This window comes from Gekko japonicus, unplaced genomic scaffold (assembly GCF_001447785.1).
Source record: "Gekko japonicus isolate JY-2015 unplaced genomic scaffold, Gekko_japonicus_V1.1 scaffold531, whole genome shotgun sequence".
NCBI classification, from domain to species: Eukaryota; Metazoa; Chordata; class Lepidosauria; order Squamata; family Gekkonidae; genus Gekko; species Gekko japonicus.
The window spans coordinates 602,556-624,538 of NW_015162494.1; the positions used below are offsets into that span (position 1 = coordinate 602,556).

Here is a 21,983-nt window from a genome sequence, read left to right on the forward strand (position 1 = left end):
AATGCCATATTGAGGGGGCATACTTGGAGAACTCACTGGCCTCAAGAGGGAAAAAAAGAACTGATCCTTATGACCTTTCATCCAACAACTCCATGACGTCGTTGTTATTGATTAACGTGTTTGGACACCCCCCCTCTCCCAAGTAAGGCGGTGCCTGATTTCTCACTGCTTCCTTGGAAGAAGCCCCTGGAAGGGCAGCCTGCCTCGTTACCTTTTAAGAACAGGAAAGGCAAAAGAGGAGGAACAATGCACAGAGAAAACAGAAGGGGGGGCAGCTCGGGGGGGGCGTGGCTCGGCGTGCCGAGATCGGATAAATAGAGAGCACTTCAGCGAAAAGCGCCGAGGACTAGCCCGGACTGAGAGTCAGCACCGCGGACAGCGACACCCAGCAGCAACAGTAGCCCTTCGGCGCTTTCTCCTCCTTTCTCTCCGACACTGTCCCAGGCGCACGTCATGGCTGTGGAAACTTACCTGCAAGGAGCGGAGATCTCCGCATCCCAGTTTTTTGAAATCTGGCACCATTACGACTCTGACGGTGACTCCTTATCCTTCTTCTTTCCTGTCCCAGCTTGGAACCCAAGCGGGGGTGGAGGGGATTTGAGGGCCGGGCTAGACTTGGGGGAGGCAGAGAAAGCGGCGGAAAGTGCTTTCGCCTGCCTCTTCCTCTTCTGCAAGCAGGAAACTTTGCCCGGCGCCCGCCAGAAGTTTTTTTGCCTATCATCGGGAACGACGGAAACATTTGCTGTGCTGGCAGCTGGAGAGGGCTATTATGGACCATACTCGGTTCGGGCTGCTTTGGGAGTCGCCTACTTTGCCTACCCTTGTATCCTGTATCTAAAAGTCGAAGCGTCTCCAGACCGTTTTTTAAGAGAGGGGAGGGAGAGAAATACCAAAACCCAGTATCCAGCACTTAGGGAGTGGGACAAAACAGCTTAAGCATATTGACAAGCATGTGCGATTTCCAATGCATCTTCTATAAATGCCATTTTCTGCAGGTGAAGGAGAGCGAGAAAAACCGTCTACAGCTGTAACAGCAATTCGCTCTCTCTTTGTGTTTCAGGCAGTGGCTACTTGGATGGCAAGGAGCTCCAGAAACTTATCCAGGACCTGCAGCAGGCACGAAAGAAAGCAGGCTTGGTAGGTCAACATTTCCCCCAGCTTTAAATTTTTTTTGTCTCCACTGAAAAAATATATATCTTGCTGTGAACTCCAGCAGCCGGATAGCTGTGGTCAAAATAAGTAAAATGTAAATGAATTAAATAGAACTGACAAATCCAAAAGCAGGAAATTCAGTGAAGTTAGGGAAATCTGGATGAGACAGTCTAGATAGCAAAGGCTGTAATCCTAAAGACACTTTCTTGAGAGTAAGCCCCACTGAATAACATGAGACTTCCAAGTGCACTTGTGGAGCATTGCTCTCAAAGTCACTTTTAATTACTTTCACCTTTCTTCTGCAGTAGATCACCCTTGGAAGGCAATATTTTTTTAAAATGTTCCTTAGTGTATTGTTTGTACAGAAACAATTGTTTGTTTACTTCCATGGATTTTGCAGAAGGGGCAAAGGAATATTAAAAATGAGTCAGCTACATCCTTAATATGTGGGCTGAAATACATTTCTGCCCCTTGGTGGCCAATAAACAGATGTGCCGAAGCTCTAACTAGATATTAATTGAGGGTATGAAACTGGAACATTTGCATGAAGAGGGGTGTATCTGGGCTTGTGCAGGGGAATAAAAAGTTTTCCTAAAGACTTTACAATGGTAATATATCGATGTATTGTTTAGGAGTTAAAATTGTAAGAGTTTCAGCCATTTCAAGAGAATTTCTGAATGGAGTAACACATTTTAATTGGCTTTGCATGCATTGAAATAAGAAATGGGATATATTAGCAAAGGAAAGAATACGAAGGAAGACTTGTTCATGAATGAATATGAAACTGCCTTATCCTGAATCAGACCACTGACCATCAAGGTCAGTATTGTCTACTCAGATTGGCAGTGGCTCTTCAGGGTCTCAGGCGGAGGTCCTTCCCATCACCTATAACCTGGTCCTTTTAACTGGAGATGGTGGGAACTGAACCTGGGACCTTCTGCATGCCAAGCAGTGGCTCTACCACTGAGCCACAGCCCCCGCCTCTCAATAAACCACTCAAAATAACAGGATAAGAATTTATTTTATCCTTATCAGGCTAACCCATGCATCTCATATGGTGAAAGTCCATCGTGAGAGGATGCAGTGGCTCTTGAAATAGGAGACCACTCATTTTATGAATTTGTAAAATATTTATTAATTTCCTCTGTGAGATTAGTCCAGATTTAGAATACATTTGAATGGTTCAATAATAATGTATGAGTTAGCTGCACAGCTGAAAATATGAATCTCAGCTATAGCTGTATACTTGGTTCTGTGCCGTATCTAGATAACAATTTTTTCTAGATGTTTACTCTAACATCTTAAAACTTAAAAGGCTGATATAAAGGACCTACATTATAATTATTTGTCACTATTTTGCAAATGAAGTGCTTGACTTAGATACATTTTACTAGTGTGTGCTCACTTTATCTTCTGCAGTATGAGTCATTAGAAGTGCATCCCTTCAAAAATGAGATAATTTTATTTTTAGAAGTACTTTGCATTAAATCTATCCCCTGTTCACAAGTCCTTAGAAGTTTTTTTTAAAAATTACTCTGTATGAGTTAGAAAATCTTTCTCCCATTTTCCCCCTATTTGAAATTTGTGTCAAATCTACTTCTACTTAAAAAAATTAGAAGGCTATCATATAAAATCTTAATAGGCCTCCTCTTGAATGTCACCCACGTTATCATTTATGCCTTTTAATAGATTCTGCATGTGTGCCTACTTGTGTTTTGAAAGTGCTTGGGTGTTCTTATTCAGTTTTCCATCCACCACTTCTATAAAAGACTGTTTCTGAAATCTTCTGGAAAGAAGAGCACCAAACTTCACAACTCTCATTGGATCATCTATACCACTTTGATCCTTGAACTTTCCTTCTAGATTAGGGATATGTGCCAAATCAAAATTAATTATTTGATTTAGGGACTAATGTCCCAAACAAGCCTCTAGTAAATTCATCCACCTTATCCGACTCAATACCGTTTCAGTGGCTTTTAATTCCTAAAGGCCTCCTTTGCCAGAAGGAAAACTTGAGAAATCAATGGATATTCCATGTTCCCTCTAAGCTGTAGAGTCCTTTAAGCAAAAATTCTACTTTGTGAGCTCCTGGCATTAAAGTTGTGAGTGAGCCATTTGGATACTGCATACATTAGTTTGCTCTGGAGCCATCCTTCCTGAGCAGAGACAAAAATGTGTGAGCCAGGGGCTAAAAAACTGTGAGCTAGCTCACACTAACTCAGCTTAGAGGGAACACTGCCATGTACATGTGGGGATTCTGTGCTGTTTAGTGTCCTCAGATCTACTTTGATTTGCCTTCACATTTGAGAAAGTTTCACATCTTTTTCTTTTGCACTTGCATCTTGCATCACTGTATTTAAAATCACATTCAGACGATAGATGCGGTTATTCTTTTTCCATATGTTTAGGGTGTAAAATATAAATATTTAACTTCCCCAATACTCTTGTCACCTTCTATCATTATAATTTTGCCTTTTTTAAAATTAGGTTTTGGCATAGGCTTGGTGAGTAGGATTAAGGTAACATCTGTTTGTTTGTTTCTTTGCTTTATACCCCACCTTTCTTCCAGGGAGCTCAGGATAGCACATAGAGTTCTCCCCTCATCCATTTTATCTTCACCACAACCCTGTGAGGTAGATTAGACTGAGGGAGAGTGACTGGTAGAGTGGGGATTTGAACTTGGGTCACCTAAGTTTTAGTCCAGCACTCTAACCAATCAAATATTCATTGCTTAATTTTTTGGTCTTCTAAAATATTTATTATTTCTGCCACCGTGCCTTCAAGATAGGGCTGAATATAAAACCAAATTAATGCATTAAAGAACCTTGTGCAGCTGCATTTCAAGAGGCTGCCAAGGAATAATTTGCATAGATGAAATTAAAAAAAAAAGATGGACAATCCAGGAAAGTTGGTGATTATTTCCCAATATGCCATTGCAAAAAAAAATAATTAATAATTCTCTGCAAACATAAATATTTGTGTCAGTGTAGAACCCACTAACAATATGCATGGGAATTTGTGTGCAACCCTGGCACAGATTTATGGGGAGCTTTCTAATGTGCCTGCACAAAAAAAAACATGTTATGTGCAGATGTTGGCACCAGTGTTCCCTCTAAGCTGAGTTAGTGTGAGCTAGCTCACAGTTTTTGAGCCTCCGGCTCACAGATTTCTGTCTCAGCTCAGGAAGGAGGGCTCCAGAGCAAACTGATTTATACAGCAGCCAAATTTCTCGCTCACAACTTTAATGCCAGCAGCTCACAAAGTGGAATTTTTGCTTACAAGACTCCACAGCTTAGAGGGAGCATTGGTTAGCACACATGCATTGTCCCTTGAAGTGGGCTGAACGGCATGGTGGAAAATCAAACATTTACTATTATAAAGTTAAACGGGACCCTGGGAATTTCAGCCAGAGATGGCTGAAGGCAAAATGAAGTGGTTTTAAGTCTCCATAGGAAGCTTGATTATTTGTTGTTGCTTCACCCTACAATCAGTGCTGCAATTCTTTCTAATTCACCTATATACTTGTTCTTGAGATCATTTTTAAGCAAAATAATTCACAGAATACATCCAAACAACTCTTTTGTACAGAGTGGAAAACTGATAGGAAAACAGGATGCCATTTCATGGACCAAGAAGGCTTTTATTTAGATTGGGGAAAAATATTCTATCATTTGTTGAATATTATTTTATATTTTTGGAGTCAGTACCATTGCCTAATTTTGTTAAAATCAGTTAAATAAATACTTATGGAATTCTCCAAATGGGCATCTACATTCATGATGCTTTAAATCATAGTAATCTTGTAACCAGGGAAGGTGATGGTCACCCTGCCAGGAAGGGCATCACATAATCTGGGGGGCCTTCCAAATTTTTTCCCTTGGAACTCACATACTTTATCTTTACAAGAAAAGAATGGAAAGTGGATGGAAATATCTAACCAGGTCTGAAAATCCATAGAGAGGATATCTCCTGTGGCAGTCTCTAACTAATAGGCAAATTCTGAAAATGCATTAGTATTAAGACAGCCATTGTGCATAAATGCTGTGAAACGGCCAGGAAGAATTCCTGGTGACTCTTGGAAAAAGATTTGCCCGAGGGTTTGTTTACAGTAGCAATTGATACTTTTTAGTTATTTATGTAGACAATATACAGGCCAGCCTGTCCAGAGAACCTTCTCGAGGCAAATTACAAAGCTAAATTGATTAAAACAGCACAAAAATCATCTCCAGTTGAAAGGACCGGGCAGGAGGTGATGGGAAAGACCTCTCTGCCCGAGACCCTGGAGAGCTGCTGCCAGCCTGAGTAGACAAAACTGATCTTGATGGAACAATGGTTGATTTCATATACATTCATATACATTCATGAACAAGTCTTCCTTCACATTAGCCCTGACCTGGATAGCCCAGGCAAGCCCAGTCTCATCAGATCTCAGAAGCTAAGCAGGGTCAACTCTGGCAAGTATTTGGATGAGAGACCTCCTTGAAATTCAGCCACCTCTCTGAAGCTCCTCCAGGCTCCCAGTAGGGGTCAGTCACCAGAGGTTGCCATGACTTCCAGGTGCACACACATGCACGTGCACACACATATAAAAATACCAAAAAAATGTCTTATTTCATATTCCAGCTATTATTCCTTGATGGATCAATGGTCTGATTCAGTACAAGGTAGCTTCATGTGGTCGTGTGGTCATGTGATGCGGTCTGTAGCACAGTTTTCTTCACTAAGGATATAGGAAGCATCTTAAGAAAAATAAGTGCCATATGCTGCATCCTGAAGTCAGCATGCTTGCTGTGGAACTGATGAACAGGGCACAGGGAAGAGTGCTTTTGTCAGGGATTCCTTGTAAATACAACTGAAGAAAAAAGTCCAATTCACACCCAAACTTTTTTTTCATAGGAGGGCCACTTTCATAGTTGTAAATAGCGGTCTTATATTCATTTGTACCACACATTGAAAATCCCAGTTCTTCCTTTGGAATAAGTAGTACAAACTTCAGGCTAAAAGAACTGCACAGAACTCAATAGTGCAGAAAAATCTATCAGCCCAGTCCTGTAGTCTCAGAAGTGAATTAATTAACACATTTATACCCTGCCTTTCTTCATGTTTCAAGGGAACTTACAATGGTAGTAAAAAAAACCCTGCAAAGCATTTCCAGCTAAAACTAGAACAAAACCAGAATAAAATAAATCCCAAATCTCTGATTTCAGTGGATGAGTTCAATGGAACTAAATCCCAAGAATTTCATCCTAAACCCCATAGACACTTACTCGGGAGCAGTCTCCTTTGAACTCAGTGGGCCACAGTAAACGTTCACACAGTGCTCAGTCGATAAAGAACCACCTACAAGTGTGATTCATCTTCTTTTGAGCATCTTCAAGAACTTCTCATTCCTGGGGATTGACCTAGGAAGGGGGTGGCAGTTCTGTTTTGTAGCCGGCAAAAATTGTACTAAAATAAGTACAGCTTATCTTCTGGAGTACAGTGTATCATAAATGTGCATATGTTACAGTGAGTGTCACAAATGTGTCCTATCTCGTCGTTCACATTTCAGTACTCATAACCTTGCTCAATATATGAGGGTTCTTCATTACATGTCAGAAAGGGACATTCTCCCCTCGAAGGCCACCTATGTGCCTTGGTTGCATTTTTAGTTTTATATCTAGTTATATACATAGGATATGATTTGGGTATTAGCTCGGTCACCAGTCTATCTTATATAAAGGTTGGTATTAGCAGTCACTTCGGGGCTGACTAGATGGTTGCATTATAGTTTATTCTTGGAAATTTACAATGGGTTCTGTGTTTATGATTTTATGTTTGGAGTATCAAGCTCTGTATTGGCAATTATTTCTTGTATGTATAACATTGCCGTTATTCTACTGTGTTTCTCTTAATAATTTTTTTTTAAAAAAAATATGAACATTCAGAGATACACTGATGAATGCTGATAACAATCTGAGCGTGAAACTATCTTTTTGGAATGTGAAAGTATATACATGTATCCTTTTAGACATCCACCCAGGATTGTCAGCATTCACATGTGAATATCTGCAGTCAATACATTTTGGGCATTCATTGTAACCTTGTGAATTTCTGATTTTGTTCTGAATATTTTATGAATAAATGACAGAGATTCGATACTGGAGACACAGTACCAGGAAAAATGTGAACATTGCTATTGGGAAAGGGGGTACATGCACCCATGGAAAGCTTCTTCAACTCTTTTCCACATTTTTTCTTACCTGTTCACAGATAGTTTCCTTAATACAATGTTGCTTTAGATGCATTTTTAAAACAAAACCCTGAAAGGGCCTTTTTAGTGTGTGAGCCTATGCACTGAGGCATCTCACATGTAAACATGGCACCACACAGCCAATCAGATTTGGCAACAAGATGATATCTCTGGAAACAAGCATAATCCCCTCGTTGCTCTCTATCTGAGTGGGAGGGAGAAGGCAATCATGATGCTCAGCCCAATCAGGTTGATGCTTCCTGTCTTGCTATATTGCATTGGCAGTTTCAAAGCACAGGAGCCCTGCATGGCAAAGACTTTTGCAATTCTGTTTAGTTGGGCATAGTTTTACATAACTAGTCAGGACATGCATGGGAATAGGCATTTGGATACAGATGTTATCCTTTCATGCGGCTTTACTTCCAATGGGATGTGCATCTGAATGTGCATCCTGTTCAAGTTCTGTCCCAACTACATATGACTGGATTGGTACAAGGGAGTATTGACCTTGTGGGCCTGAGCAACAGGGTATGCCTTCTTGTAAACAGTCTCATACAAAAGTTGCTAGGGAAAGGACATGTTTTGTGAGAAGCGATAATGGTCATGAATCCACCCACCCCAACACACACATCTTGGCATATGATAAGTTGTCATGTTCCCAGTATCCTTTCCATGATGAAAATGTCTACATTTTCTCTGGATCATTCACTTAAATAGTAGGGCAAGATCTGAGCCCAGTAGCCCTTTAAAGACCAACAAGATTTCCAGGGTTTTAGCTTCCGAAGGACAAAGCTCTCTTCATCAGATACCTTCTGACAAAGAGAGCATTGACTCTCAAAAGCTTACGCCCTGGAAATCTTTTGGTTTTGAAAGTGCTACTGGACTCGAATTTTACTGCAGACCAACACGGCTACCCATCTGAACCTGCCTTTATGCCTGTCCCTTCTTGGGATGAGTCCCTGGAGTTGGGTTGGCATCTGAAACTATCATCACTTGCCCTGACCTGGATAGCCCAGGCAAGCCTGATCTTCTTAGATCTTGGAAGCTAATCAGGGCCAACCCTGGCAAGTATTTGGATGGAAGACCTCCGAAGAATACCAGGGGCGGAAGGCAGAGGCAGGCTATCAAGCCACTTCTCTAAATGTTTTCTATGCCCCAGTAGGAGTTGCCAGAGGTCACCATGACTTCCAGGCACAGGAACACACACATATACAAAAAAATGCCAAAAAAAGGGAAAAAAAGAATCTGTTTTCACTTAAATAGTGTAAATTATGGAAGAGCAGAATGGTGAATGGTTTTTGCTATTCCTGATTATAAAAAAGAAGAAACTTGATTTTTCACACTTACATACGTATTTAAATATTATAATCATAAGTGAAGACAGGTCTGCATAATCTGAAAGGTGGGATTCTGACCTGCTTCTTAGAAGTTCCTACACTTGATACTTTTTTTGAACCTCTAAATGTTACTTGATGCTTCATATGAGAGAACTAGCAGGTTCCTAATTAATTCTGAGCCACTATTTTTTTTAGGTATTTAGAATGCTCTCCACTAGGAAGCTGCTATGTGCATTTCCTGGGACTTTGTGCAGAAAGCTTCCTTCAGTGGGTTGAACTGTCGTTTATACCTTTACAATCCTCTTTCCTGGGAGTAAGCAAGCCCCAGTGAATAACATGGGACTTACTTCTGAGTAGACCTCTTAAGATAGCTTCCTACGTGTGTTTACTTCAAGTAATAACCACCATGCTGTTAAATTTATAGGATCTAACCCCGGAAATGAAAAAATTTGTGGACCAGTATGGGAAGAGTTCTGATGGAAAGATAGGAATAGTAGAGGTAAGAAAGCTTTTTTAAAAAAATTTTTTTAATGCTTCTTCAGGAATACTTCTATGCATGTTGGTCTTCATTTTCATGATACAGAAGTCTCTAAATATTTGTATTGATTTGCTTTGGATGTTACAGAGAAAACATCTTTGGCCCACATTAATCTTGTGACACAGTCCTATGATTTTTTAAAAAAATGTATAGCAGTGATCATATTTTCAGCTGCGAGAAAACTCAAACCCAAAATGGACAATATGAAGAGCAAAATATTGCCAAGGGTACAAGGCAGGATGCCGGATGACTTACAAAATTCATAGTACATCCTAAACAGAGTCACAACCTTCTAAAATTATTGACGTCACTGGCCTTAGAGGGGGTTAGTTGGCTGAGGACTGCCCTATTGATCCCAGAGATGTTTGTTTAGAGTTGCTTTTAATGATGATGATTTGGTACTTTGCTTTTTGATAGGATGTTGGTTGCATTGTTGCTTTTATTCTTCATGTTGTGGTTGTGTCTTGTCAATCATTGAGCATAATACAGCCAAAGTACACTTCTAAATCATATTTATTTCAGTTAGAGAGAGTTGAGGACATGCTTAACTCTTCCACTGCCATCAATAGGACCTAAAGGTGCTGCATTTTGACTGACTTGTTCCCAATAAGTTGGATTGGGTGTGCATGCTGCACTTTGTCATTTTTGAGCTGTTTTTAAAAGATTCTTTGAAACTGAATAATAATAATAATAATAAATGGGCATTTCTTTTCAGTAAACCCTTTCTTATTTAAAATATGTTTGATCACAGATTGTTCCAGAACCATTGTATTCTTTTTGACAGTACAGGAGAAATGTAATTCTAGACTCTAGTTTTTATGCCTATCATTTGTTGTGTGATATCGGTAAAATCACACAGGCTTTAATCCTGACCACTGTAATTGGCCCACTAGAGGAGACGAGCGTTCCGAGTATCTGTTCCGGTAAAGAAGTAGGGGAGTTAAGTATCAAGTCTCCAGTTGCTGATGGGAATCTGAATATTTTGGTAACAAGCCAGTGTGTTCTAAGATATAAACTGTAATCTTATGCACAGGTAATTCGCAGTCAGTCACATTGAACTCATGTATATTGATGCTCAAGTAAACATGCACAGAATTAGACTTCACAAGAATTGTGCATGTAAGATACTATAATTAAACTTGAAGGAATGTATACTTATTTTTAATAATTAAATCATGCAGCCTCATGGAAGCCCAGACACACAGCACATTCAAATGCTACACAGATATGGAAAGAGACTGGCTCCAATCGCAAAAATTTATTCTCAGAAAAGAATGGGAGCATAAAAAAGATAATTACAATGAATGTTGGGAACGAAGCCTCAAATAACAAAATGCATGCATTTTATTCCATCATTTTTGCCTCTCTCTTCAAAAAGATGTAATGGTTATAAAACAAAGCATGAGGAGCTGCAAAGTGCAACTGAAGCCATTTTTATAAGCAGCGTCATGGGGCATTAAGTCCTAGAATGAGTACTTTAAAATGGTGTCAGTACTCATGTATAAGGTTGCACTGATTTTCACTGATTTCCCCCTTCAGGACTTGGGAGAGCCCTGAAAAAAGTGCTGTAACTCAATACCAGTGAGGACTGTCTCAAAAATAGCCCTGCCTAGAACTAAGGCTACACACCTATGCACACTTACATGAGACTAAATCCCACTGAATTATGCAGGGTTTATTTTCAAGTAAGCTCTCATAGCGCCATAATTGCTTGGTCATTAATAAAACCATCTACTGACCATTTGTTGGCTCGTAGAAAATAAGACAAACATAATTCAGACCCAATATTACAGACATTGTCTGCCTCACTTAAAATACCTGGTGCTTTTAATGCTTATTCATTTGCATGCTGCATTGGGAGATTTTAAAAGGAGCACCTGAGGAGTCCATCTTTCTCTTCTTGTTTTTTTTATTATTTTATCTTCTATTCCTGTGGTTGGGAAAATCCAGACAAAGATGGCTTCTAAGATCTTCAAAATCTAACTGGTCTTGTGATAAGAGCTATTGAAATAACAAAGAGCCGCTTGAAGGACTTAACAAAGTACATTTTCAGCACTGCTGCTTAAGTTAAGGGAAGTTTTGAGAACATCTTCAAGAGTGCACATTAGTGTGGTACATCCCTGAGCTTTTATCCATGGCCTTTGGCTAATGTATAGAGCCTGGCGGGCTATGTGTGCCTCTAAAAAGCTCTCCTCCTCCACACTCCACTGGTTACACTGAAATAGAGCTTCAAAAGCTCATCCTTTTAACATATTCGGGTTTCAATTATTTCATGTTCAAATGTGGTGCATTCCTGTGGTCATAAGGGAAAAAGTAATTAGGTGGCAAAGCCTCATAGCTTTTTTCCCTCTCCCTCTTTCCCTCCATACACAGAGAAAGAAAATGTAAATCAAGAAGGCGTCATTTAGTAATCAACATAAGATACAGAAAATAAATAAAGTAAAACTTATCTGGGCATAGATGCATGAAATGACTCTAGAAATAACTCTCCCGTGGTCCTGTAAGCCTGTACAGTTTGTGATTCACCCAGGCCTCATTTCTTTTGACACATTCAGGCTTGGCAATCACACTGTTCTTTCAGTCTCAGACATACATCATATTATTTAGCCTTTGGAAAGCTGCCATTAGTGGTTGGTGGTCTATATTTTTTTGCTTGACGGCCCATAGGAATCCCAGTAAGCCCCGGATTTTGCTCCCTCCTGGGAGTGCAGAAATGAAGCAGAGGGTTGTCACAGTATGAAGGAGGCCAGGAGGATGCATGAATAGCTTTTGGCTTAGCATAGATCAATAGATATTCTGGCTTGTTATAGCACGTGTAATATGTTGATTGATGTTGATTGGTTCAGTTGGTATTATGATCTCAATAATACCGAGCAGGTATTATTCAAATATTATTATTAGTAGTAGTATTTGATTAACGGTTCAGAAATGTAACCAATAAGAAAATGAATGAAGTTTTAGGGTAGAAGAAAATATTTGTTTGTTTGTTTGTTTTCACATCAGAAAAAATGAAGTGTTTAGGGCCCACAAAAATATATGAAATTTTGCCTAAACCAGAAAAAAATGGAAGTATTTAAAGTTATATCAAAAATAATTGTTACTATTGATATTATTATGGTGGGAAGGGCCCACAAAGGCAAAAGTGCCTAGGACCCATGAAAGTCATAAGTCAACCCTGGGTTCAGTTTATGAACAGAATGTGTTGTTAGCTTAAATTAGATTTTAGTCCTAGTCATGGACTCTAGTTGAGCAAAGACCCCAGCAGAGAACTCTGAAGACTTCATGGAACTGTGGGCCCAGGGAAAATCCAGAGTGCTGGAGTAAAAAGGCTAAGACTAAAAATACACACAAGCATGTTCTATTGTTTGTGAGCCAACTTAAAACACTTGATAAAAAGTGAGTTTTTTCCCCTTTAAGTATTTGATGATGGGACTTGTAAGTGGCAACTCAATTATGATTTGAGAGGAAGGGGGGTCATTGCTCATCACTAACCATTTCCCACTCTGCTGCTACACTAAGGAGGGTTGCCAGTCCATTGCTGGCAATGGGCAGGAGGTTTAGGAGAGCAGGGACATGCAAACAGACATTGTTCCAACACTATGATGTCACTTCTGGCATGACCCCAAGTGACTTCATTGCGTCAGTGCAATGCTCTGGGATTTTCCCAGGATGTCCTGTTATCCAGAGTAGCAGGTAAATGATATTGTCATTGCCCTCTCATGGGACAAGAGACCTCAAACCTGGTATGACATGAGATTATGGTGATGTTTTAACTTCACATCATACCAGAGGTCCGAGAATTCTCAGCCAGGTCTAGCTATGTTAGATCCATTCTGTGTTCCACAACCTATTTCTGTAGTTGTCTATTTCTATTCTTGTTAAACTAATAAAATCTTATGTTTTTTTTAAAAAAAGAATTTTAATAGGGTAGAAATTATCCTGATGCTTCCAAAACTTTCTACAGTGGCTCAACCCCTCCCTGTTACATATGGAAAATCAAACATTTAAAACTCAACCAATACCAGCAGGGTAATCCTATACAGAGTTACTGGAGTTACTTTGTATAGAATTGTATTGAAAATGTCCTTGGTGAACGATATACAGAGCAATGGTTTTTGTGTTTCTAAGAAAGCCTTTCAAAGCAGCTGTAATTCTGAATCATGCCTAAAAAACAGGGAATCACTCTCGTCATGTTCAGTGAAAGCTGGGCTTTCAGTACAGACATGCAGAATTATTCCAGTCTAACAGTGCCATCCTAAGAACACTTTCCTGGGAGTAAATAGATTAGGATTCTGAGTAGACTTGTTTAGGATTGTTCTTTAATCCTATTGAATGGACTGTTGGTCTGGAAGGCAGTCCTGGCCTTGGATCCACAATTCCTGAAAAAAAAAATATTAATCAATGCCTTCAGGAAATATTGCACAACTTTTTGTGCTGCCCCCCCACAAATAACTTTTGAAATCACATATTGACTCCTGTAACTACTTCCAAAATTGTACATGTTAGTTCCAAGTTGTAATTCATTTCCAAGTGAAACGTTTTTGTTTATAATCACTGGTCCAGGCAGTTGGAGACATAATGTTGGGTGTTACAATTTAAAACACTTCAGTATTTTCAGGGTTAATGATGTTTGTTAAGTCACATGTTTGTTTGTAACCAATCTGTTTAGACAATAGAATGCCCGGAAACTTTGGAGCTAGTATGTTACTCTGATTGGAAACTAAGGTGTCAAGTATTAGCATTTTATGGCTTCTCTTCCCGTCTCTGTGTTCTTTGTTCTGACTAGAGAAGGAGACGCCATTTCCGGCTCTTTAGATGTAAGGATGTAGGCGTATAAGCTCTTTGTTATTTTATATCCTGTGTACCCTTTTCCCATGTTAGGTTTATAGTAAACTTTTATATTTTAAATACACACTATGGACTCAGTCTCTTAATACTCTGGTGATTTACTCAAAAAGAATCCCATCAAAGGTTATGGGCCCAGACACGTTCCTTAATGCGCAGAGCTGACCATGTGTGTTGAGTTCACTTAGAAACTTTTAAGAATAGCACAATCGGGGTTTTTTAAACGTTTTCTGGATTAATGGGAGCAGAGAAGACTTTTTTCCGTTTCTTGAGCTTGTCCTAGCCTTGTGCTGACAGGACAGATATATTAAGCAATGCCTTCAGGAAATATTGCACAACTTTTTGTGCTGCCCCCCCACAAATAACTTTTGAAATCACATATTGACTCCTGTAACTACTTCCAAAATTGTACATGTTAGTTCCAAGTTGTAATTCATTTCCAAGTGAAACGTTTTTGTTTATAATCACTGGTCCAGGCAGTTGGAGACATAAACACCCATTTCTGAATTGTAGGTTTTCTCACCTGTAATCATACTCCCTTGACTTCAATGAGACTTGCACTTAGACACCATTTTAAAGGCTGAAGTTCTCTGCATGCTTGGGACTGGGGACCATTTAGTTCAGAGAAATTTCCTTCTGAATAAATATCGCCTCCTTTATTTAAAACATTTAGAACATAGGTTTCCTGTGCTCAAAGTGATTGGGCAGAAAGCATACTTCAGCATATTTGCTCCAAGTAAACCTTATGTGGAGTGGGCTGTAAGTGGGACTATACTGGGAAGGCCACATGATAAAGTGGTTAATGTGTCCAATTAGGACTGGGAAGAGCCAGGCAGAACCCCCTACTCAACCATGATGCTCATTTGCAATTCCATCCTAAGGAGAGTTACACCCTTCTAAGCCCATTATCTTCAGTGTACTTAGACAGGTGTAGCTCTGCTTAGGAGGGCACTGGGGGTGAAGTTGGACCAATGACTCTCATGTAGCCTAACCTACCTCATAGTGTTATGGGGATAAAATAAGGGAGGTCAGAAGCATGCATGTTGCTCTGAGCTTCTTGGAGGCAGAGTGGGATAATAAAAAAATGTGACAAAGGGGTGTCTTGTTCATAATTTAGAAAGCTTTTAAACTCTCCCTGTGTTTTCATCTCCTTTAAATGAACAAATATTGTCCTCCTCAGCCCTGTCTAACAGCAGTAATGTTTAAAAAGACAGAGGAGAAAAGTTGGTCTTCAGCAAAATTTCTTCATATTACAATGATAAACATCAGAGTCAGCAATACATTAATGTGGAAGGATGGCTTTATTCCTTAGCTGAATTATGTGTTTATCAAAATGTAGATTTCACCCTGATCTAATCTGCAGCAGAAAATACAATATTTAAAATCCCAGTTATGAAAGAAATCCATTAAGACACTAGAATGTTATTTCTATTTGTCAGAGTATTAATTTGCCTCAGTGTTAAGAGTGTATTTTGTTCCCATGTATGAACTGTAGGCATCTGTTTCAAGTTCCCTTGTAGATTTAGATGAAGAAATGAAGCTTTTAGGGCCAATATTATATTACCCAATATTGTAATAGCCTTGGGTTCCCATCTCTCTTTCCCATGGATACATTTCATGTAAAAAATGTGAGATGATTCTTGAAGGAGAGTATACTAAAGTGGCCCATTCAAAATGATGCTCATAGCAAACCCTTTGCAATGATAACCTATTTCTCGCTGACCCAAATGTGTTAAAGTAAGAGCCCATGGATTAAAAGACAATCAAGGATTTTGTGTACTGCAGCTACCAATCTCAAATAAAGACAATAAGCTAGGAGATTACCTTTGGAGGAAATGGGGCTGGGACAAGGCTGAAAAGAACAGACATGATGCTTTTTAGATTCAGGTGGGTAGCCATGTTGGTCTGAAACAATAGAACAAAGTTTGAGTCCAGTGGCACCTTTAAGACCAAGAAAGTTTAATTCTGCGTATAAGCTTTTGGGTGTGCATGCACGAAAGCTTATAAACATGAAAGCTTACACCTAAAATTAAACTTTGCTGGTTTTAAAGGTGACACTGGACTCATGTTTCTTCATTTACACCCCACCTTTCACCCAATGGGGACACAAATTGGCTTATCTTGTTCTCTTCTCCTTCATTCTATCATCACAACCCAGGGCTTCCAGACCCCCCTTGAGGAGGCGGGGGTCCCCTGTCATCAGGCTCTGCCCCCACAGTTGCCAATCAACTGGCTGGTGGTGGGATTTACCAGAAGAAAGAGAAACATCCAGGCCTTGTCGCTGGTGTCATACCAGAAGTGATGTCATCACACCAGTGCCATCCAGGCGATGATCTGGTATTTGGACAAAAACTGTAGAAGTTGGTTTTACCATAGCGTTTTTGCAAAAATACCAGAGTGTTGCCTGGATGGCACTGGCATGATGACATCACTTCTGGTACGAGACCAGCCTGTACTGTTTTTATATTGATCATTCATGATGTTTTTATGATTTTATGGTATTGTTTGTACTTCTAATCCACCTTGATTAGGAAACTGTAAAGGCACCATATAATTTCCCCAAATAAATAATTCTCAACATGTTCTTTTGACAAATATGGTAATGATATGGGCATTTTCCTTGAATTTTTAATGACTGCAATGATATTTAATGTTGATTTTTAATATGGTTTTAAAAGATAAAAATAAAGGCATGTACATTTCCAAGGTTATAATGAGCTGCTTCTGAGAATTTATAATTTTTATTAATTTAAGTTCCGATCGTAATAATCTTTCTGATAAGCGTTCCATAACAAAGCAATCCCAAATTTTATCTAGCCGTAGGGGATTTTTTGTGTGGGGGCCATCCTTTCTTTCCATTTCGAAGCTATTCCTAGTTTGGCTGCTGTGAGTAAGATGATTATCAAGTGTTTTCAAACCTGTGGAATCTGGTCTTCCCCCCACAGATTTAGGAGTATTCGCTCAGGAGTCATTGCGATTGAATATCTTGTGATAGAGCAAATTGTGCATGTAATCATATACCAGAATTTAACAATGTGGATCGCTCTACACAGGCTTACCCTTGAGGCTGACCCACAAATTACAGCTGGCACAAAATGCGGCGGCACGCCTGCTGACGTTGACACCTATGCAGGCTCACGTTCAGCATGTGCTCCGCCAATTGCATTGATTACCGGTTGAGTTCTGGATTCACTTCAAGGTGTTGGTAGTAACCTTCAATGCCTTACACAGTTTGTGACCAACATATCTGAGGGGCTGCGTCTTCCAATATACACCTCAAAGAGCATTACACTCTATGGATCAACATCTCCTGGTGGTCCCTGGTCCAAAGGACGTCCATCTCAGCTCGACCAGGGCCAGGGCTTTTTCTGCCCTGGTCCCTGCCTGGTGGAACATGATCCCTATTGAGATCAGGGCTCTGCAGGATCTTCTTCAATTCCACATGGCCTGCAAGACAGAGGTGTTCCACCAGGCCTTTGGCTGAGGCAGCAGGCGTCCATGTATGGCCTTCCTGAGGTTGTTGTCACCCACCCACTGACAACTGGCCATTATTCATCTGTTATCAGTGGGCCAGGGAACCTCTCACAGCCAGCTGATTTTTTGTTTTGAGCTGTAACCACTGATTTTAATGTTTATTATTGTGTTAAAAACAAACTGTATTTAGTTTATTGTTTGATATGATGTTACCTACCCTGAGCCCACTTGCGGGATGGGCGGGCTATAAATAAATAAATAAGCCCACCAACAATGCAAATAAGAACCCACACTGCTTCCAACATAGTGAGGTTTTGGAAGAATCCATATGATTCAGTTGGACTGGGGTAAGATGCCAGTGTGTAATGAGTTTAAAAGTTGTTACTCTAGCATTAGTTGCTTTCAACGCAGTGAAAGAAGTAGACCACATAGAATCCCATTGGTTGTTAGTTAGCTGTAAAGAACATATATCATTCCATTTGTTTTGGTATTGTGGTGGGTTGGAATTTCCAAAGTGAAGCAGTATGAGATACATTCTGGAGAGTAGGCCTTGCTGTGCTTGGGTTTCTCAACAGAGTTTCGAAGTTTGTGAAGCATCTAAGATAATATTTGTGGTTGGTCACCTATTAAACATATTGTGAATTTGAAAGAAGCAAAACCAGTGAAGAGGTTTGCTCAGTTTTCTGTCTAGGGAGGCTTTATCCAGTAAATGTCTATTCTTGGATAAGTCAATAATGCGGGTTACCCCAGCTTTTCTCCAAGACTTTACGAAAGTAGGGTCTTGGCCAGGCCCAAACAAGTTCTGATTCAGAAAAGAAGCCAGAGGAGAGGCATCAAGATCTTTCTCTTATTATTCCATGTTGCTAGCATAGCCTGGAGAAAGGGGTTGTTTGGCTTAGCAGAGTCCACATTCCTCTTTAGGGCCCAGATAGTGTCTTGAAGTGAATTAGATTTTGTGTATTCTTGCTCAGTCCATGTCCAGTCTGTAAGCATGTCAGCTTGCAGCATCGTAGCTAGACTTCCCAGTCTAGCAGTCTGGAGATAGAGGTTTAAATCCTGGAGACCCATACCCCCCTAATTTATGGGCTGCTTCTGTGAGATGTAGGGGAAGAGACATGAGGTACTTCCTGTTCTGCCACAGAAGTAGCAGATCCAAAGCCATAATCTGCTCTCAAAAAATATAATGTAAAAGAACCTTGGAATACAACCTTGGAACTCTCTCTCTCCCCTCACATCCCACTCCCCCATCCTGCTATTGTTCACAGCTGGCTGAATCAGTTAGTGAGGAATGCAGCATCTAAAAAGAAAGGCTTTTATTTTTATCCTTTTGAGAGGGAAAAACCATCATTAAATATTCTTCCATCAGTAGTCTTTTCAGTAATGAAAACATCATTGAAAATGTCTGCACTGTTACCATATTTCTAAAAAAACCCAACTAGGCAGAAAAAATACACACATACACAGTATTTTTTAATGCACCATAAGTTCTGCAAAAATATATTGTTCCTTCTCTGGGGCTTACAACACAGAATACTTCTTTATCGTTTCCTTGTATAACTCCAGTTTATTTCAATGGGCCCTGCATAGGAGGAGATTGTGGTGCATTGAGCTCAGGATCTATAAACTACTGATAAAACAATATCTAAGGCTGCTGTCCTAAGAATACCTTCCTGGGAGTAAACTCCAAGGAACAAAATTGAATGCCTTTCCAAAAATCCCTGTTTAGGATTGCTCCTGAAGTAACTTGACCACAAATAACTTTATAATTCCTTCTGATACAGTAGTTGTTATTTTCCCCTTGAATACCTAACAATGGATTTAAAAACATATTTAAACTTAATCTTTTGCAGCTTGCTCAGATCTTACCCACAGAAGAAAACTTCCTCTTGTTCTTTAGGTGCCAGCAGCTGAAATCGAGTGAAGACTTCATGCAGGTAATCTGTGCAATTCTCCCTTTTTGTAAAGTTAACAAGAAATATCTTTTTGTGATTAAAAAAAAACAAAAACGTTTTAAACTTCTCATTTCCAGATATGGAGAAAATATGATAGTGACCACAGTGGCTATATGGATGCTGAAGAGCTTAAGGTAAGACATGATCTATGGTACAATTTAAGCCACCGAAAGGCAGCCTCAACTCTGAAAGTTCAGTCCAAAATTGTCTGGTAATGATTGTGAAAGGGACTCCATTCAAGAATACTTCTTAGTGTTCTTGCTATCTGAGAAGGGGGCAAAGGTGGTTGAAAGGCACTTCCACTGGACCTCAGAGATACTAACAGGATACACAGAAAGAGAGAATTTCCATAGTGTTTAGATTAGACAGATGGGTATATGTATTCAGATCTAGTATTAATACTGTTGTTTTCCTCCTGAAGCATACAAAAGCATTAACTGGATGTCATTAATTTTGCTTTCAAAGAAGCTCTTTAATAGAACTGCAAATTGCTTTAGCATTGGATTTTGGTCAATTTACTCCTGCTAAAGCCATTTTTTGGCTTAACAGAGAGGTTCTCTAGACAAACAACTCAGCACATGGGCACTGTTCCTGGATTTTACCATCTCAGACCGCAGGTGTGGGAGTGCAGGACTGGATTTTTCCCTATACAAACAAACAACTAGAGGCCTAGATATCTAGGAGAAAGGCATTAGCACAATCTTTTATCTTTTTAATATCCTTCTTTCTTTACAAATTATTTTATAAGGAGAGCATTCACAGTGCAATCCTATGCAGAGTTACTGATGTCGAAGCCCAGTGATTTCAGTAGACATAGACTGGAGTAAGTCTGAATAGGATTGCACTGTTAGTCATGTAAATCAAGGAAGGACAGACTTAATGAGGTGGATATACCCATCCTCCAAGCGGCCTCCCTCCAGCCTAAGGAGCCTTGCTCTAACGTAAGTGGCTGTTTCTCCAGTGCAAGAGCCACTTAATTTAGAGCAATGCTCCTTAGATGGGAGGAAGGCTTCAGACTTGAGCCAAAAGGAAAAAGTGGGATATAAATATTTAAATAAATAAACTTTGCCCAGCGGCATGGTAGGATAGGGGTAGGATCCTCTCCTACATTTCTGGGAGCTACCATGGGGAAGGGCAGTCGCTGTATTTTACAGCATCTGTTTGTCATGCAGAAGGTCATAGGTTCAACCCCTGGCATATCCAGTTTAAAAAGTATCAGGTAGTTGATGATGTGAAAGACCTTTACCTGAGACCCTGGAAGCTGATGCCAGTCTGAGTAAATAATACTGATCCTTATACTGATCCCTATACTCAGTATAATGCACCTTCATGTTGTCCATATGTACAAGTCACAAAATGGTGGTTTGGTGGCTGCAGCCAGTCACAAAACGGTACCGTCTACCAATAATATGTTTCAGAACAGGGTGTGCACCACTCAGGTGGGGAGACCTTTCCTCCTAAGGCACCTCCCCCCATTGTAACTAATGGGGTGGGGGGGGGAGGATAGACCTCTGTATTTTCCTGGACGAGGTAAGCAGCAAGTTTGATGCAAAGACTAAAGTGTCAGTAGTACATGCCATTCCTATCCACAGGAAGGACGCATGAGTGCATGTATGAAGGAGGAGGAGAGGCAGATGAGATAGAGGGGTGCTGCTATTATTTTCTCGTCCAGAGCCCACATGCATGCATGCATTAATAGGGTTGCCAGCCCACAGTTGGTAGCTGGAGATCTGCTATTACAATTGATCTCCAGGAAACAGAGATCAGTTCACCTGGAGAAATTGGCTGCTTTGGAAGGTGGACTCTATGGCAGTATACCCCACTGAAGTCTCTGCCCTTCCCAAACTCCACCCTCCTCAGGCTCCACCCCCCAAATCTCTAGGTATTTCCCAACCTGGTGCCTGCCACCCTAGTGCATGTGTCCCTCATAAAAGAGGAAGAGATGAGAAGCTCCTGTGGTAGTTTAAAGAGAAGGATAAGAAAATGATTACTACAGCAGTGGACAAGGGATGCAGAGCTACTTTTCATTGCTTGGAGAATGACTCATCAACTCCTTATGGAACCCCCCAGTTGTAATTCAGACACACTTTTACCAAAGGAATAATGGTTTGTCTAGGGGATCTCTTGTTTACAGACTAGCTGCTTAATATGACTACATTTGGAAAACTCATCAGGGACAATCTAAAGAAAGCCCACATTTATAAAACCACAGTGCAGTACCTCAAATGCACCACTCAAGTCAAGACTGTTTGAAGACGCCTTCCAGCTCACCGTGCCATGGTCTATACATGTTTCATAATGCATATCAAGTTCCTCTGTAGTCTTAGATAGACTGGATGAGGGAAATTGGTTGAGATTATCAAGCAAGACAAACCTGCCACCTACAGGCACATTACAAAGCATTACAATCATTACTATGCTAGTAAATAACCCTGGGATAGAAGTTCATCTCC

At 40.1% G+C, this 21,983-nt stretch overlaps 1 protein-coding gene across 1 annotated transcript in view; it reads left to right on the forward strand.

Annotated features, from left to right (window-relative positions):
* Nucleotides 1–453: 453 nt before the first annotated feature.
* The window catches only part of CALB1 (calbindin 1), a 30,924-nt gene continuing 9,394 nt past the window's right edge, over nucleotides 454–21,983 (forward strand). Inside the window, exons 1-5 of the mRNA XM_015406058.1 lie at nucleotides 454–535; nucleotides 1,061–1,137; nucleotides 9,146–9,220; nucleotides 19,429–19,512; nucleotides 19,608–19,664. Of these exons, the coding sequence (XP_015261544.1) occupies nucleotides 454–535; nucleotides 1,061–1,137; nucleotides 9,146–9,220; nucleotides 19,429–19,512; nucleotides 19,608–19,664 (375 nt within the window). The remainder of the gene's footprint in view (nucleotides 536–1,060; nucleotides 1,138–9,145; nucleotides 9,221–19,428; nucleotides 19,513–19,607; nucleotides 19,665–21,983) is intronic.